The following is a 17,021-nucleotide window of genomic DNA, read 5'->3' as shown; positions in this document are numbered from 1 at the left end:
ATACCTGTTATTTCTTCTCTTTACCCCTATAACTTAAAGGATAAGTGGCATTTCATAACATGATTCCAAGGGTTGGCTAGCTCCCTGGGAATTTTGTCAGGGCCAAAAGCTGGCGTGGGTCCACTCTGGACTCACAGAACCAGATGTTATCAGTGGGTGCCGAAGACATGATGAATCTGCCTCCCACAGATTGTGTTGACCTGGAGGTTTTTTGTGTTTTTTTTTTACATTGTTTGTTTAGGCATTAATTAGATTACAAGTGCTGTGGGCAGGGCCCTCTTTTATAGGCAACATCCCTATAAATACCGACGTGTTCCTAATGGACCAGAATATTAATTTCAGCATGGCAAAACCATCGCTGTCTTCTAGCTGCCTCTTGCCTCCTGAAGCTCTTTGAGAGTGAAATATTCCAATAAACATAGTCTCTTAATTGTACCTCATAACCTAGATTCCTTAGGAGATGAGTCACCATTATAGTACTCAAATGGCAGCTTTTCTCCCCTCCTTTATACTTCCATGAATGTTTTCTGCCTGGTTTTGTTCACTTCAGAAAATTTAAATAGCATAAGGTCCAGCAAGAGAAATTATACAACTTTTAAAAATATACTCAGTAGTTTTGCAGTTTGAAGAAAATCACATTGTACTTCAAAACTCGTCTTTCCTTCCTTCCTCTCTCCTCCCTTCTTTTCCTTTATCAGACATTTGTGGAGTGTCTTCTGTGTGAATTCACTGCACTGCAAGCTGTTGGGGTCACAAAGATGAAGGACACCCAGAACCTACCTCCTAAGGAGTTAAATATGTTCTCAGGATAATTAATAGGTTATTATGGGGCTTGATCACTTGTGGGTTGGGAATGTCATACTCCAGTACAAACACAGAAGTTATTTTGGCGAGTGTCCTCTCTGGGGAGTTTTCTTGCAGAATCCTGGTAATGAGACCCTCCGGGTATACCTCAGCCTCTCTTCCTTTGATCCCTGACTTGGCCTCTGAGGCCTCTTCAATAAACTTCTAGGTTTGACATATTCTCTTCAAAACATTCCAATATTTCTCAGAAACAATTAGATGTTATTTTCTATTCTTATACTAATATCCTCTCTCTTTTTACAAAAAATAAGATGACTCTTACTTTAAACCTACAAGTCAAGGTTGCTGTGAGCATTACTAGTCAAGATATAATATACATAAAAACACCACTTTCCCAATTATAACGTGCTACACAAATATAAATGTTTTGTTACCATTCACCTCTTCTGTTAACAGTAGAAAGGAGACTAAAAGCTGTTTGGAAGCCTGAGCTGGTTTGGGAGGTTTGAGCTCTGGTTCCCCGACACTTTTGGCTTTTGGCTGGAGGTCCCGGTCCCTTACTATGTGGGCCTCTCCATAGGATGACCTAGAAGCTGGCTTCCCCAGGAGCAAGTGATGAGAGAGAAGCCACAACATTGTGACCTGGCCTTGGAAGTGAGATAACATCACTTGTGTGTGAGAGGGACCTGCACTAAGGCATCCATACGGAGGAGAGGACCATGGGGAACATCTTGGAGGATAACTGCAACAGTCAAGAAAATTAAGCAAATCGAAGGCTTACTCAGATTTGGACCTACATCTAGGACTGTGGGTGAATTTTTTTTCCGTCTTTGAATTTATCCAGACTTGGATAAACTTGAGCTTAGGTTGTGTAATAATTATCCGTTAATATTTATTAGAGTTTTAAGAGTGCTTATTCCTCTTCAATGAAGGTTATAAAAATGCAAAAAGGAGATACCCTGCCAAGTAAGCTTGTAAGGAGTTTATGATCTAAAACAGGGTTTAGCACATTTTGTCTGTGAAGGGCCAGGTAGTAAATACCTTAGGCACCATCAGCCATCCAGGATGGGTTGAAACTGCTCAGTTCTGTTCTTGTAGCCCAGGGGCAGCCACAGACACTTCTGTTACAGCTACTGTGTGGTTGTTCCAACCAACTTTACAGAAACAGGTGGTGGGCCAGATTTGGCCTACCGCCTTGGCTTACCAATCCTGATCTAACAAAACAACAACTGTAGAATACTATATCAGAATAATTTATCCAGAATCATTGTGAAAGATAAAAAGATTTAGTTGTAAATCCTTATCAGTTTCATTTTATAGATTTACTGATTTGTTTTATAAAATGTGAGCAGATAACAACAAGAAGCTACAGAAGGAACGAAAAGACACAGAGCACTGAGAAAACGACATCATAAATGGAATCAGGACACCCTTTGGTTATTTGCACCCTGACCTCTGTATGGTAGAATAAATGATTTTGAAATCATGCGTAAGAGGAATAAAAAATTACTCTCTTGTCAACTTCTCTGTTCTCAACCACCTGGAATTAATTTTGATGTAGAGGGTAACTTTGTTTTGATTGAAAAGAATGTATAGTATAGAAGTATACAGTTCTCTTGAACTCAGAGATTCCCTCTTAGTAATCCTGTTGTTCTTGGCTTTATGCCAGTGTTTCTTTTTACCTGGGGCAGCCTTTTTTATCTTAGGACTTTTGGTGTCTTTGGAGTGCCCTGGATGGCAAAGAGCATGCATTCTTTTCATTCTTTTTCTTTCCTCCAGAAGGCCTAGTAAAATGCCCCACTCAGACCAGCCCAGGCCCGCATCTCTGGGGAGAAGGCCAACTTTCATTGAAAGGTACTCAGTAGACCCACTTCCCTAAACATTTCTTCTCTGAGTTTGTATTGATGCCAGATATACCTGTTATTTCTTCTCTTTCATTAAACAGCTTCCTCTCCTAGAAGTTTTTTTTTTTTTTTTTAATGTACTCACTTCAGAGGAGTAGCACAGCGATTTTGTTTCCTGCGGCTGCCCTAACAAATGACCACCCATTTGGTGGTTTATAGCAGCAGAAATTTATTCTCTCACAGTTCTGGAAGCTAGATGTCTGCATCAAGCTGTTGGCAGGGCTATCCTCCCTCTGAAGGCTCCAGGGGAGATCCTTGCCTCTTTCTCCTGGCTTCTGCTTGTTGAAAGCAGCTCTTGGTGTTCCTTGGCCAGAAGCTGCATTGCTCCCATCTCTGCCTCCAGCATCACATCAGTGTATGTCTGTGTCCATTTCCCCCTTATGTAGACACCTGTCATTGTATTAGGCCCCTACTGAATCCAGTATGACTTCAGCTTAATTTAACCAATGACATCTGCAAAGACCCAATTTCAAGTAAGGTCACTTTCTGAGGTTCCAGATGAGTATGAATTTTGGGGATGCACTGTTTATTCCAGAACACACAGTAAGTGAATAGTTCTTTCATATTTTTTACTTTTATTAGATTATCTTTCTGATGTGGAACACAAGAAAATCCTGGCATCTGCAGTGAGGAGGAAAAGGGAGAAAATGTAGAGAAAGCCAAGCAAAAGGGGAAAACGGGTCAATGTCAGACTCCACCCCTTTGCCTATGGCTGGTCCTATGACAGACAAATAGTAAATCTGTATGTGTTTTGCTTTCTGAATCACTTGCATTTTAAGTGGGAAATTCAAGTGTTTAGTTAGGTTAATCAATATCTTCCTTTTCTTTCAATAACAAACTATTTGATGGGGAAGTGAAAGGAGACAATGAGTAATCTGTTGTAATGATTCATGACAAATGGTTTCATGATAACTCTTTTCTGTTTTCAAAAATATATTTTATAAATTAATATTCATTGCAATTGTATGATTTTTTAATATTTGAAGTCTAGTGACAAGTTGTAACTGCTTAGTTTGGTAACAAGAGAAAAAGACTTTATTTCTTAAATGGAGGGAACCCTAAGATTCTATCATTTTAAAGGAAGAAATAAAAGATAACAGATTGGGAAATTAATTTTGCTAATAAAATTACTTTAATTCTTTTAAAATATATATATATTATTGATTTTGTACAGAGAGGAAGGGAGAGAGATAGTTAGAAACATTGATGAGAGAGAGTCATCGATCAGCTGCCTCTTGCACACCCCCTACTGGGGATATGCCTGCAACCAAGATACATGCCCTTGACCGGAATCGAACCTGGGACCTTTCAGTCCCCAAGCCGACGCTCTATCCATTGAGCCAAACCGGTTCTGACATACTTTAATTCTTTTTAGTAAAAAGCAACTGCTGAAGCTGGGAAAATGCCAATAGTTATTTTCTTCCATTTTAAGCAATATGACAAATAAAATATTTTAATAACTTTGTATAACTACTCTTTGATTTTATGAATTGCTCTTCTTTTAAAAAATATTGTATTGATTTCAAAGTGGAAGGGAGAGGGAGAGAGAGACATCGATGATGAGAATTATTGATCGGCTGCCTCCTGCAACCCCCCACTGGGGATCAAGCCTACTGCCCAGGCATGTGTCCTGACCAGGAATCAAGCCGTGATGCTCAACTCCTGAGCCATGTTAGCAAGGCTATGAATTGCTCATTTTTTAGAAGCATTTTGATATGTCCTATTATCTGGTTTATAAAAAACAAGTTGATTTCCTTTTTGAAATATTGGAAATACTAAAGCATTTTTAATTACAAAGGCAGTATAAAGATATTTTGAGTGAAAAAAGTGAATACAGTCATTCTTTCCTTCTATTAGCTTGTGCCTGCCCTTCATAATCAAACATTATAAAAGTCCCACCTTTGCCTTGAATGCAGAAAGAAAGATCTGTATACACAAGCTGTTGATTCACAAGTCCTCATCCTACCCAATGAAATAACACTCCCTAGTTTAAAATCCTGTTAAACAAAATAAATATTTTCTTAAGACAGAGTGCCTTGTGGTTCTGTGATTCAGCTTTCAGTGCTAACAGCCTGGATTCTCAATCAGTCAGCGCCACAAGAAAAGACTTGTTTTATATCATCCCTGACCAAAAAGAAGGATTTATTTTATACCTACTGAGTTCAGGTTATAGGGATAAAAGGTGCTAATTCCCCCAAAGCCTGCAACTGAATTGAGACATGATATATATTCACAGAAAACCTACTATGAACTCTTAGTGATTAATACTAGGTTAAGCCATAAGAAATTGCAGTATTTAACTGGTTTTGACTTAGAAAAATGGTCCTTCATATGTTCACCCTAAAAGTTCAAGACCACTTATTGTCACTCACCTAATTTTTGCACATCCTTTGGTCCTTTAGGTAAAATGAGCTGTTGAGCAGGAAGGCTTGTCTGAGCCTCGTGCCTCGGCCCTCAGCCCTCAGCCTGGGGAACTGTGCAGCCGTATTTTTCTCTGGAGAACTGTGTACAAGCTGCCTCTTTCCTTCTGCCTCCACTCTCCTTCCTCAGCTACTTGATCTCCACATGTGGGAATTTCCTCTCCTCCTAAGCACTTCCCCATCTTATTTTGAACACTTTCCTCTCTTTCTTTCTAGTCTTGGCCAAGAAAATATTCTCTCTTTTCCCTTCTTCCCTTCCTTTTCTTTCCATTCTTTGTGTCTCCTTTCATGGCACAATAATTTATGATCACCCGGTTGATGGTGGACAGCCCAAGAGCACAGCTAGTGATACATTTGTATGAAGGAAAGGGAAAATCATACATTTTGAATATGAAATTAGAAATGATAAAAATCTAGATATGATAACAGCAAAAACCCTGTAAAGGCACTTTATAATCTCTGAAAAATTCTCTAACCATCATCTCTTTCTAACTGAATCTGCTCTTTCTCAAGAATTCTTCTTCTTCTTTTTTTTTTGTAATTTTTATTTTTTATTGATTTCAGAAAGGAAGGGAGAAGGAAAGAAAGAAAAACGTCAATGATGAGAGAGAATCATTGATCGGCTGCCTCCTGCACGTCCCACATTGGGGACTGAGCCCACCACCTGGGCATGTGCCCTGGCCGGGAATCGAACCATGATCTCTTGTTTCATAGGTTGATGCTCAATCACTAAGTCATGCTGGCCAGGTTTCTCAATAATTCTTATTCCAAAAAGAGAAGAATCTGTACTTGAGAAAAAGAAATACTATTTCTGAGACTATTTTACTGCTTTCATGTTTGTTTGTTTTTTTAAAACTAATATTGAAACAATTCTGAGTCATTTTGGCATTCTTTTTCTTTATGTGTTTTTTGTTTGTTTGTTTGTTTGTTTGTTTGTGTTTGTTTTGTTTTGTTCACCTTAAAAAGAAGTTTTGTAACATGGTCCTGTTGTAGGCTGGGATTTCCTTTAAACTGAGTTGCTAAGGGGTAAGGAAACACAAGAGTCATTGCAATCAGTGAAGTCCCCAAGGGAGTGAATTTTAGAATGGAATTTGATAGCAAAGACTACAAAGAGGAAACGAGAAAGGATGAATTGGAAATGCAAGCAAAGATATGTTTTTTTTCTTTGTGTACATAAGGGAAGGGCAAACAAATCTCCCTCACCACAACTGAAAGGCTGAGTTTGGAGAGAGGAAAGAATGGGGTTAAAGCACCCTCCTACCCACGGTTGGACATTTGAAACTGACTTTTGGAGCTTGTTACTGACATCTGTCAGGACAACTTTTTAAAGTTAGATGGAGAGCCAAAACCGGTTTGGCTCCGTGGATCGAGCCTCGGCCTGCGGACTGAAAGGTCCTAGGTTCGATTCTGGTCAAGGGCATGTACATTGGTTGCAGGCACATCCCCGGTGGGGGTTGTGCAGGAGGCAGCTGATCAATGTATCTGTCTCATCAATGTTTCTAATTCTCTATCCCTCTCTCTTCCTCTCCGTAAAAAATCAATAAAATATATTTTTTTTAAAAATAAAAAATAAAGTTAGATGGAGAATGGGGATGTAGTGATCATCTCTTCTTGCCTCACACAGCTAGAGGATTTCAGTTAATAAGAGCTGAGATGATAAATATAATTCTATTCTCAGATTTGACTTCATAATTTCTTCATTATCTTTTGTCAGAAAATATCTATTCCATAATATGTTTTACATTATTACTACTTTTTTAAAAATGATTTTTAATTACAGTTTTCTTTTGTAGCATTAGCACCAATTAATGATAGTAATTGAATTCATTCATTAAGTAAATGATGGTAATTCTAGTCACTACAAAAGGATGTATCTAGGAGGCCCTTAAGCAACTCTGGTCTCTTGAGGAATTTACCCACCTGCCTGATGCAGGTGGAATTTACCCACCTGGTGCAGATGTGATTCAGGCAATTATGTACTAATTACTGAGCATTTTACATTAATCATTGACCACTGCCAGGTATTTGGAAATTGAGCAAGTCAAACATGATGAAATGGACAGTTAAGAAAATTACTATAAAAATAATCCCAATAAGAATTATCTTTAAACTAGAGGCCTGGTGCACAACATTCATGCACTGGGGTGTGTGGGAGAAAGAGGAAAGGGTCCCTCAGCCTGGCCTGCACCATCTCGCAATCCAGGACTCCTCCAGGGATGTCTGCCTGCTGGCTTTGAAAATAAGGTAGTCTCCCCCCTACAACTCCCACCAAAAAGACATCCCTGAGTGGTCCTTAGCACTGCTGCGATGGTGGGAGAGGCTCCCGCCACTGCCCCTGAGCTCACCAGCCATGAGCCTGGCTTCTGGCTGAGTGGCACTCCCCCTGTGGGAGCACATTGACCACCAGGGGGCAGGTCCTGCATTAAGCATCTACCCCTTGGTGGTGAGTGCGTATCATAGCGACTGGTCGTTCTGCTATTAGGTCAATTTGCATATTAGGGTTTCATTATATAGAAAGGTGAAAAAAAGGTAGAAACTCTCTCTAATATTTTAAAATAATTTCTCTGGTTTCACATGATCATCAAAGGGCATTTACCATTAGGACCATATATTATGTGTGATAATGTTTTGGAAGTCTGACAAGTAATGTTTAAAGACTCACTTCTCACTTCTAGGTTTAAAGGATTTACAGAACACCATATGGTAAGAATACATTGAGTAGAGCCTTTAAACCCCCGGATTAAAGATCTGAGAAATGTGAGAATATCTGATTTGTTAGAAAAGTAGGTATTTGTGAGTTCAGCAGATACATTAATTGCTAACATTTTTTGATACAAGGAACAATTACACAATTTCTCTTGAAGCTTTATAGCACCTAGAAATGCTATGAAGTAATAATATTTATAGCAATGCAACTATGATCAAAGCTCAGGGATGAGGAAGATAATACTTTGTGTGCCTGGGAGGACTAACTAAGGCAGACAAATTCAGTGGCAGGTTCTCAGGGACCCCAGAGTCTCAGAGACTTTTACTAATTGCTGTTGGCACCACAGTTGTCTTTGGATGAGTGTGCTAAGGTGGGGCAGAGGCAAACAAGGGAAGCAGGTGATGGATATTAAAGCTGCTATAAAGTCAGCTTCAAAGTGTGTGACATCACCATAGACGTCTAGAAAATAACAACAGACAGGCCAGCAGAGCATGCAATAATCCTGATTAGGGAAGAGGTGCTTTTGAACCAAAGATTTACATTGATATTACTTGCTACAGTCATAAACAGCAACAGGCCTGCCAGCAGCTGCTGTAGTCATGAGTCAGCCCATCTTTGCAGAAGGAGCTTTGTACTCACTCATGCAGTAAACCCCTCCTGAACATCTGTGATGTGACAGATGTGGTTATATGCTGTGCTGAAACAGAGGGAGCCATCTCTATGAGCCCCTTAAGGACCTTACCCTCTGAGATGGGAGAAAGAGCCATCACTGATTGTAATAAAGCTAAAATAGAGCAAAATTGCCTGTAAGACAGTGTGTAGAAGGGAGTTATGATTGACAAAGGTAGACTGGGTTTAGAAGGTGGAGGAGCCTCAGTATGAGGCTATGAATTAGGACTCTGTTCTGTAGGCAGTGCTGAACGTCTCATGGTTTTCAAACAGGAGAGTACAGGAGGAAGATCACTCTATCAGTACTGTTAAAATGGGCTGGAAGAAGCAGGGGAGACTGGACAGCAGAGAATACCTAGAAAACTCTAATATACCAGTAATCATCCCAGCTTTGTTTTTTGTTTTTTTGTTGTTGCAAATTATAGCAATTTAAAATACTCTCTCTTGCATTATTAATGTGTTATTTATGAGCTAAGCAAGAAAATAAACAGGTTTTCTTTGGGGATTATATATGCCACCAAAAGAAAAGCTACATTCTCTCTTCTCTGCCATTAGATGATGGGAATTTGAGTAGCTTTAAAAGGAAAACACCAGCAATCAAGAAAACGTCTTTCATATTTTGACAACTGAAAACTAAACTTGTTCAACTTGAATGTTATAGACTTTTTTTAAAAAATGTCATGATCTTAAGCTCCTATGAATGAGAGCATGTGCAATCATGCATAAAACATGAGATTTCTACTACACCTGGGCCTTTCTTTCCTTGAGTCACAGACCTCAGTTCCCCAATTCTCCTGGGGGTTGAGGCAATGATTCCTCGAGTTGTTTTGTTCAGTTCTCTTTTCTCTTATCCAAAATGAGACCCTTCCTTCCTCTGGAACCTGCACTAATAAAGCCAAACCTTGTTGAGCCCCGCGTGGCTTGTTGGACATGTGGAGTGATTGATAACTGAAATCTACACATCATTCATCCTGAGAGAACTTGGTTAAATTTCACAGACTCTGTAGCACTCAAAGCCTCGATTTCACAAAATGGAATTATCATGGCAAAGCTCCATCGCCTTTGTTGGAGAGATGATCTGCATTTCAGTGGGAGGATATGAGGGGAACTTGGATATTTCTGCCCCACACAGCACATTGGGAGTTGGCTCCAGCTTATAAGCCGCTATTTAAAGCATCAAGGTTAGAGACACACACTACACTGGGGCTTGACCGACACTGTATTTTTAGTTGGGTTTATACTCCATTTCAAAATGAAAACTGAAAAATAGTTTACTTTTATGGAAATAATGATCCATAGAATTTTTACCATTCGTTAGTGGCGTCTGCCAGTCTACTTGACAGTGCATGACAGTAAATATCTTTCTTACTTAAACACACACACACACACACACACACACACACACAAATCAAGAAGCTTGGAAAGATGGAGGCAATCAGGCCAATGGCATCAGTGTTACTTTTCACAAAACCATTACTGAAAAGGATCTATGCTCTTGTGCAACCACTAGATGGCAGAGTTACTATTAGAAACTATTAACCATTTGCTGCTACTAAATACTACCTGTATTAATGATGTATTGTAGTAAGTATTCCTTATAGATAAAATTATAAAAATGTTTTGGATTTTTAAAACTTGAATGAGCATTGAGAATTTTATTTATTTCTCCACCTAAGGGCATTTTCTAATTATGAAACTCATCTGCAGAGAATTTGAAATGAGTCTCTGAACTAGGAATCAGGTGGGCTTTCTACCTCCTACTCTGCCATTAATTAGCCCTGTGACTTTGAATGATGAATTTCCTGGGCTTTAATAAGCTTATCTGCAAAACTAGAGGCCCAGTGTATGACATTCATGCACTTGGGGAGGGCGGGGGAGCGCTGGGTGTGTGTCTCTCAGCTGGACCTATGCCCTCTCACAGTCCAGGACCCCTTGATGGACATCCCCTGAGGGGTCCTTATCATTGCAGCAGCATCAGGAGAGACTCCCACCACCACCGCTGCACTGGCCAGCCACCAGCCGTGAGCCTGGCTTCTGGCTGAGTGGCACTCCCCCTGTGGAAGAGCACTGACCATCAGGGGGCAGCTCCTGTGTTGAGCATCTGCCCTCAGTTGGTCAGTGTTCATCATAGCAACTGGTCGTTCCTCCGATTGGTCGTTTTGCATATTAGGGTTTTATTATATAGGATCAGATGGCTGGGTCATTAGGTTATCTCTAAGGTATCTTCCAACTCAGGCATTCTCATTTCCATATCACCTCATAGTTGAACCTGCTTCTTGCTAGTCAAACAACTTATATCTAGTAAATTATTATCCAAGAAATGTCAGCTAGCATCCATATACATAGTTAAAATAGCTGATACTTACTGAGCACCTGGTATGTACCAGTGTGTTTTAGGAGTGTTACCTAATTAAATCCTCACACAATCTGATTATAATCCCCATTTTGCAGCTGAGGAAAGTGAGGCTCAGAGAAGTTAAGTAATTAGCCCAAGAATGGATAGCTAATGGCCAGGCTGGTATGACTCTGAAACCTGTAGGTATCCCATTGCCATATTTTCTCTCTCATTCAGCCAAGAAAAATATAAATGTGACTACAACATTGCTTCTGAAAAAGAATTCTATAAATTGGGAACCCTTGATTTTCCAAGGGACATAGATTTGTGTTTGTGTATCTGTGTGTTTCTGGAAACAGAACAGACTTACAGTGCTCTATTGTCACACTGTCATTGTATGCCTCTCTGTGAGTCGGAGCATAGATGCCTGGCTTCCCCTTCCATGCACATGGAGAGCCAGCCAGTTATAAACTCTGTCGGTCTCATAATTTTTCAGAGCCAACGTGTCTTCATATCTGTACCAGGTAATTACTATGGGCCTTTCCAGACCTGGATTGATCTAATGATGTACGTCTACAATTTTATTCAGGATCCAATGTTAGGGGGACAGACATTGCTCAGAAAATGGTGACTCTCTACCCATCCAGTAGCTGCAGCAAAGAAATACTACACATACTACCAGGGTTATTTTTTGTTTTGTTTTGTTTTGTTTTGTTTTGTTTTGTTTTTTTGTGTGTGAATTACATTTTCTCCCTTCTTCGTGGACAGTAAACTTATGTAGCCTTACAACCACTGCCTTAATTCAGAAGAGTGGTTTTAATATCTGGTGTTTTAAGCCCTCTTGAGAAAATAATTCAGTGCGGATGAAGACATCTTTGGTAACTTTCAAATCACAGCTCCAATGATTAGAGTATACTAATAATTCTTTGAGTTGACAATAGGTGGCAGTATAGCCTTAATTTATACCCTATAGTTAACCCTAAACCGACTTTGGTGTTACATTTTACTATATTACAAGTATGTTATCTCTGAACCAAGAACAATTAGATAAAGACACTCACCTAAGTGGCTGCATCTTTGGGCTACACATATAGAAACGCTGGAGGGACACCCTGAGGGAATAGACCAAAAGAGGAAACCTAGGTGGGTTTATAGGAAGCAAAAAAAGCTTAAGCTTTGAGGGCCACTCCCAATGCCTCAGGAGAGGCCCTAGTGCTATAAATTCTGAAAAAGCATGGTATTTTGTTTGCTTTTTCTTGAAGAGGGCCACCCAAATTATGTAACCTTCAGGCCCCACAAAGCATGGGATTGTCTGAAAATAGCCATGTGGCTCTTTTAAACGTTGGAAAGGGTACACAATCTTGCCATTATTAATTTTCTACCCATTTAATCTCCAGGGAGAAGGACGATCTGGTTTTTAGAAGCAAGCCAAATAAAAAGAGCTTAGCAAAATGAGCAGGCCAATTTTCACTTATTTATGAGTCTGAGAAAAGAAAGTACTTCACTGGAACTCCCACTTTTGGCAGCATACTATCTGTGCTAACGAAAAACAAACAAACAAAAACAAAAAAAAATCCCTCTCTCCCCCCACAGAAAATGGAAAGTACAGGTTATAATTAGCAAATTAATAAGTTATCCTCTGCTAAAACTCCAGACCAGTAGGTAGTGTTCAGGGGATTTTATTTTGTTTTATTTATTTGTTTGTTTGTTTGTTTGTTTGTTTTTATACCAAGAGGTATTGTTCTTAATAAAAGGCCAGTAGTGATTATTCACAAAGGAAACTGTTTTTCCATTTATAAATCTTAAATTTCTCTCCTCAAGCTTAGCCTTTCTTAGGACCACCTATAGCCTACTCATTGGGAGTTCAACTAAAATTTACTCCTTGGAAAAGACAAATTAAACTTTCCAATTGGCTTTTCCTTTTACAAACACTTATGAAGGTTGGTTTTTAGGCAAGGAAGAGTTATCTATGTCTCGATCCATAGGAAACTGCCGGGAATTAATTCCAGCATGTAATAATTACAAGAGTTCCATCAAAAGGTTGATGGGTCTTGGGAGGCTCAACAAGGGTGAGCCACATATGTAGTTTACCTGTTGGAAATGGCTAAAGGGCACTTCCCCCAAACCTGAGCTGTTGCCAGACAGCTCAGGCATTTTATTGCCTCCTGTTGGCCAAACACCTGAACAGTTGAACACCAAACTGACAATGCTTCTGTATATCCTTTGATACTCTACCCTTTGAAGTGTATTGTCTCCACCTTACCTTAGGACAAATTGTGTTAAATAAAAGCATGGGGTCCTAGACAAGGAAGGAGTCTTCTAGCTCTTTCTGCTGAAGATCCTCTGACCCCCAATGCCTTCAAAATTATCTTTCTTCTCCGGACTCTTTAATCATCTATGCGCAGCCCATTTCTCTAGAATGCTGAACCCTTTGTAAGGCTGGGAAAAGAACCCCAGCAGGAAACTATTATTCAGAATGAAAAATATTGCTGCCCCCTTAATGGGCCTTTATGTCTACAAGACCTTCGTGTCCTTGAGGACAGGGAGTGGGTTTGCTCTCCCCTATGTACTTTGATGTAGGCATCTAGTAGGAGATCTACAGATGCCTTCTGAAAGAATGAATGCTAGATACTGTTTTAAATGTTAACTCAGCATGATTCTGGGCCTATTGATTCTGTATAATGTTTTGTGAAGATTGTGCTTCAATAGATGGACTTGTGCAACAAGTTTGCTATGAGTAGGAGTTCTGTGTCCGACACTAGAGAGGAGCTAGAAAATGCTCCTGGCTGGCCTGCACATCTGGGGGGTGGGTGAGAAGCTACCCTGAAGTCAAGCTCTGCCTGTGAGAAGCCCGCTCAGCCCTCCCGTGGACTTTCTTGCCCTCCCTACCGACTCCTGCAGCCGACTTTGCATAAATGGCACCTGTTGACTAGGTGCGCAGCTACACTGCCTGGATCTGGGTCAGGAGGAAAGGAACATCAGCCACCACTTCCTCCTCCTGTTCCCCCCCTCCCCCCAAGGGAGGTCAGAAGTTATTGGCTGTACCACAACACTCAGCATTTCCTGTTTCAGAATTATGGGGTGAAGCAAGGACCTTCCCTGGACTACCTGTAATTGTGTCCCCTCCCCCCCCCGCCCCGCCCCTTTTTCAGTTGGTTGAGTAACAAAACCTACCTTTCATCATCACCCCTAGCATATGGAACTGACTTTGGATAGCATGCTGTCTTGTTGGTTTATCCCCCAAATCAGAAGGGCTGCAGACTTCCTGTATTCAACATGCTGAGGCTAAAGTCAATAATAGAACAACCAAGAAATCATAAAATTAAATTGGATTGCTTTCATGTCAAAATTTGCCTCTCTCTTATTATTTACCTATTTATGCCTAATTTGTTTTCTGCATTGGATTTAAAAGAATTCTGTTTAAAAAAAAAAAAGAATTCTGTTAGCCACATGGTGAAGTCATCAAGGTTTGTTTATAAATGTGTTGTGAGAGAACCAAATTATCTATAATTCTGTGTAAGTTTTGAAGAATGATTCCTAATTCCGACTGATTGGAAATTCAGTTGACACTTGAACAATATAGGGATTAGGGAGACTGGCCTCGGTGCACTCGAAAATTCACATATAACTTTTGATTCCCTGAAAACTTAACTACAGTTGGACCTCAGAATCCCTGGGGCATTGATTCCAGGATTTCTTTTGGATATCAGAATTCATAGATACTTAAGTTCCTTATATAAAGTGACATCGAATAGTGCTTACAATTGGCTCTCCGCATCCCCAGACTCCCAAGTGATGATGAAAATCACTGCTTTTGATTGGCGGTTGGCTGAATCCATGGATGCAAATCCCACGGGTATAGAGGGCCAACCATAATGAAAAAAATCTTCATATTAGTTCAAACTGTGTTGTTCCAGGGTCAGCTGTATACACGAAGAAATATGTCTTTGGGTTTCTTGAGTTTTCAACGTTCTAGATGGGTTATTGACATAACTGTGTCTCCACTCTTTACAGAGCTTTGGGCACAGTAGATGAAGGACAGGTGGCTCAAGAACACCATGAGTTTACATCGCACGGTGGGGAATCCCAGTTCTTTCACACGACCAGTGAGGTGCCTGGTCCTCTATCTGCAGAGTCCAGATTGCTTAAAAAGGTAAGGCTTCATTTTCAACATTTGGCATCTGGGAATAAACACGTTAATGAATTAAAATACTGAAGTAAACCTCTGTCTTATTGAAAAACACATATTTAAAAAGAGTGGTAAAAATACATCATATCAAAGCCCCATGATAATAGATAAGGCATCTGAAGGGATGAGTTTGAATCTTTGCTCTTTGCTGTCTTCAGGTGTTCTTCCTCGTTGTCACGGTCACCTTTTCTTGCCTTTTTCCTTTTATACAGGCTGTGCTTTAATTAGAAGCTATACAAAGTAGGATGGCATCAATCGTTGGAATTAGTGGTTCTTTCCCATGAAAAGCATTTTTACTACTTCCTATTGTAAGGCATTTAGAATTGTGGTTATATCAGTGTTATTTCTTCTTTTTGTTGTTGTGAATCCTCACCCGAAGATATTTTTTTTATTGTCTTTTTAGAGAGAGTGGAAATGGAAGGGAGGGAGGCTGAGAGAGAGAGAGAGAGAGAGAGAGAGAGAGAGAGAGAGAGAGAAAGCTCAACTGGTTGCCTCCTGCACATGTCCCACCTGGGGCTGGGGATCAGACCTGCAACCAAGGTATGTACTCTTGACTGGGAATCAAACCCATGAACCTTTGGTGCAAGAGTTGACACTCTAACCATAGAACTATACTATCCAGGACAGTAGTTTACTTCTTAATATCTAGATGTTTGCATAGCAAATTCTGACTTAATTATATTGGTTTAAAAGAAGTGCTCTCCCCAAGCTGATGAAAAACAGTAAGAAAAATGGACATGATGAGATTATTAGCTTATATTTTATATTAGAACATGCCAAATTGTGTAGGGAAAATTCAACAGAGAATGCTTCCTAACTCACAATAGTGAAACATCAATCAGAGAGCCAGAAATATAAAGTTAAATTGTATAAAATGTTAAAATTAAAAAATTAAATTAAAAATATAAATAACCTGGCGTACTGTAATTTATTCTCACTGTCAAATTGGTTTCGCATTTTGTATTTCTTTCTTTTTAAGAAATAGTTTGTAACTAGAAAAACACCTGATAAGTATAATTACTGGCCTCAGGTAGAGTTTTAAGTTGTCTCCCACATTTCCCTTTAATAACTTAAAATAAAAATAATTCTTCGAGTAACATGCCATTAAGTATCCTATAATATTTACTGAAGACCAGGTAACAACTGATGGTAGCATTTAGACTTGGGGCCAAACTAAATTCCCTGAGAGGGATGGCAATGAGGGGTCTGCGGTGCCCTTTCCTTTAGTTTGTAGCCTAACAGTGGCTGTGTTTTTTTCACGGTACTAATATCCCATCTAGACATAGTCCCTTAACCCTGGCTCGCTCTCCCAGGATGTAGTTGAAGAGCCCTGGAGAGGCCGCCAGGCTAAGCCAGAGTCAGTGCTATGAAGACTGGCAGGGAGAAGGAAGGAGGCCAGTTGGTACCGGTGGTAAAGGCACAGGATTGGAGCCAGAAGCAGGTGGACAGGGAACCCAGTGTAGGTGGAGCCAGAGCAGATAGAAGTAGGGCAGGAACTCGAAGAAGGGAGCAAACACAGGCAGAATGTCATTCTAGCTACAGTGTCTCCAAGTGTCACCTGAAACGGGTCAGCCAGGCATACCTATACCTTGCCTTCCCATTCAGAAATGGTCAAATATCACAGCAGGAAGAGCTGGCTCCGGGGTCCTCTTCTGGCTCTGCCTGTTGTCTCCTTCTCTCTCTCTCTCTCTCTCTCTCTCTCTCTCTCTCTCTCTCTCTCTCTCTCTCTCTCTCTCTCCCCTTTCTCCCCCTCCATCATCCCTCCTTCACACTGGGCTCTCTGGCCTCCAGCTCTCTTGATCTTTCTCATTTGCATATTCTACTAGGACTGAAAGGAAGAGGCTGTAGGACAGACCCCATCACCCCTATTGATGTGTGCTCATCTTTATGTCTGTTGAGATCATGGCTGAGAGGTCTACCTGGACCATTCTCAGAAGTGCAAGATCCACACGCCACCAGCATGGCCAGAACTATTGGGAAACTAATGTTAACT

General features: G+C 40.2%; 1 protein-coding gene across 1 annotated transcript in view; it reads left to right on the top strand.

Annotated features, from left to right (window-relative positions):
* The window catches only part of CRYBG1 (crystallin beta-gamma domain containing 1), a 162,629-nt gene that overhangs the window by 49,866 nt on the left and 95,742 nt on the right, over positions 1–17,021 (top strand). The window contains exon 2 of the mRNA XM_036414920.2: positions 14,854–14,992. Within this exon, the coding sequence (XP_036270813.1) occupies positions 14,854–14,992 (139 nt within the window). The remainder of the gene's footprint in view (positions 1–14,853; positions 14,993–17,021) is intronic.

Source organism: Pipistrellus kuhlii, unplaced genomic scaffold (assembly GCF_014108245.1).
Source record: "Pipistrellus kuhlii isolate mPipKuh1 unplaced genomic scaffold, mPipKuh1.p scaffold_m20_p_5, whole genome shotgun sequence".
NCBI classification, from domain to species: Eukaryota; Metazoa; Chordata; class Mammalia; order Chiroptera; family Vespertilionidae; genus Pipistrellus; species Pipistrellus kuhlii.
Note: the sequence above shows the minus strand (reverse complement) of the source record. Positions and strands in the feature narration are given on the sequence as shown.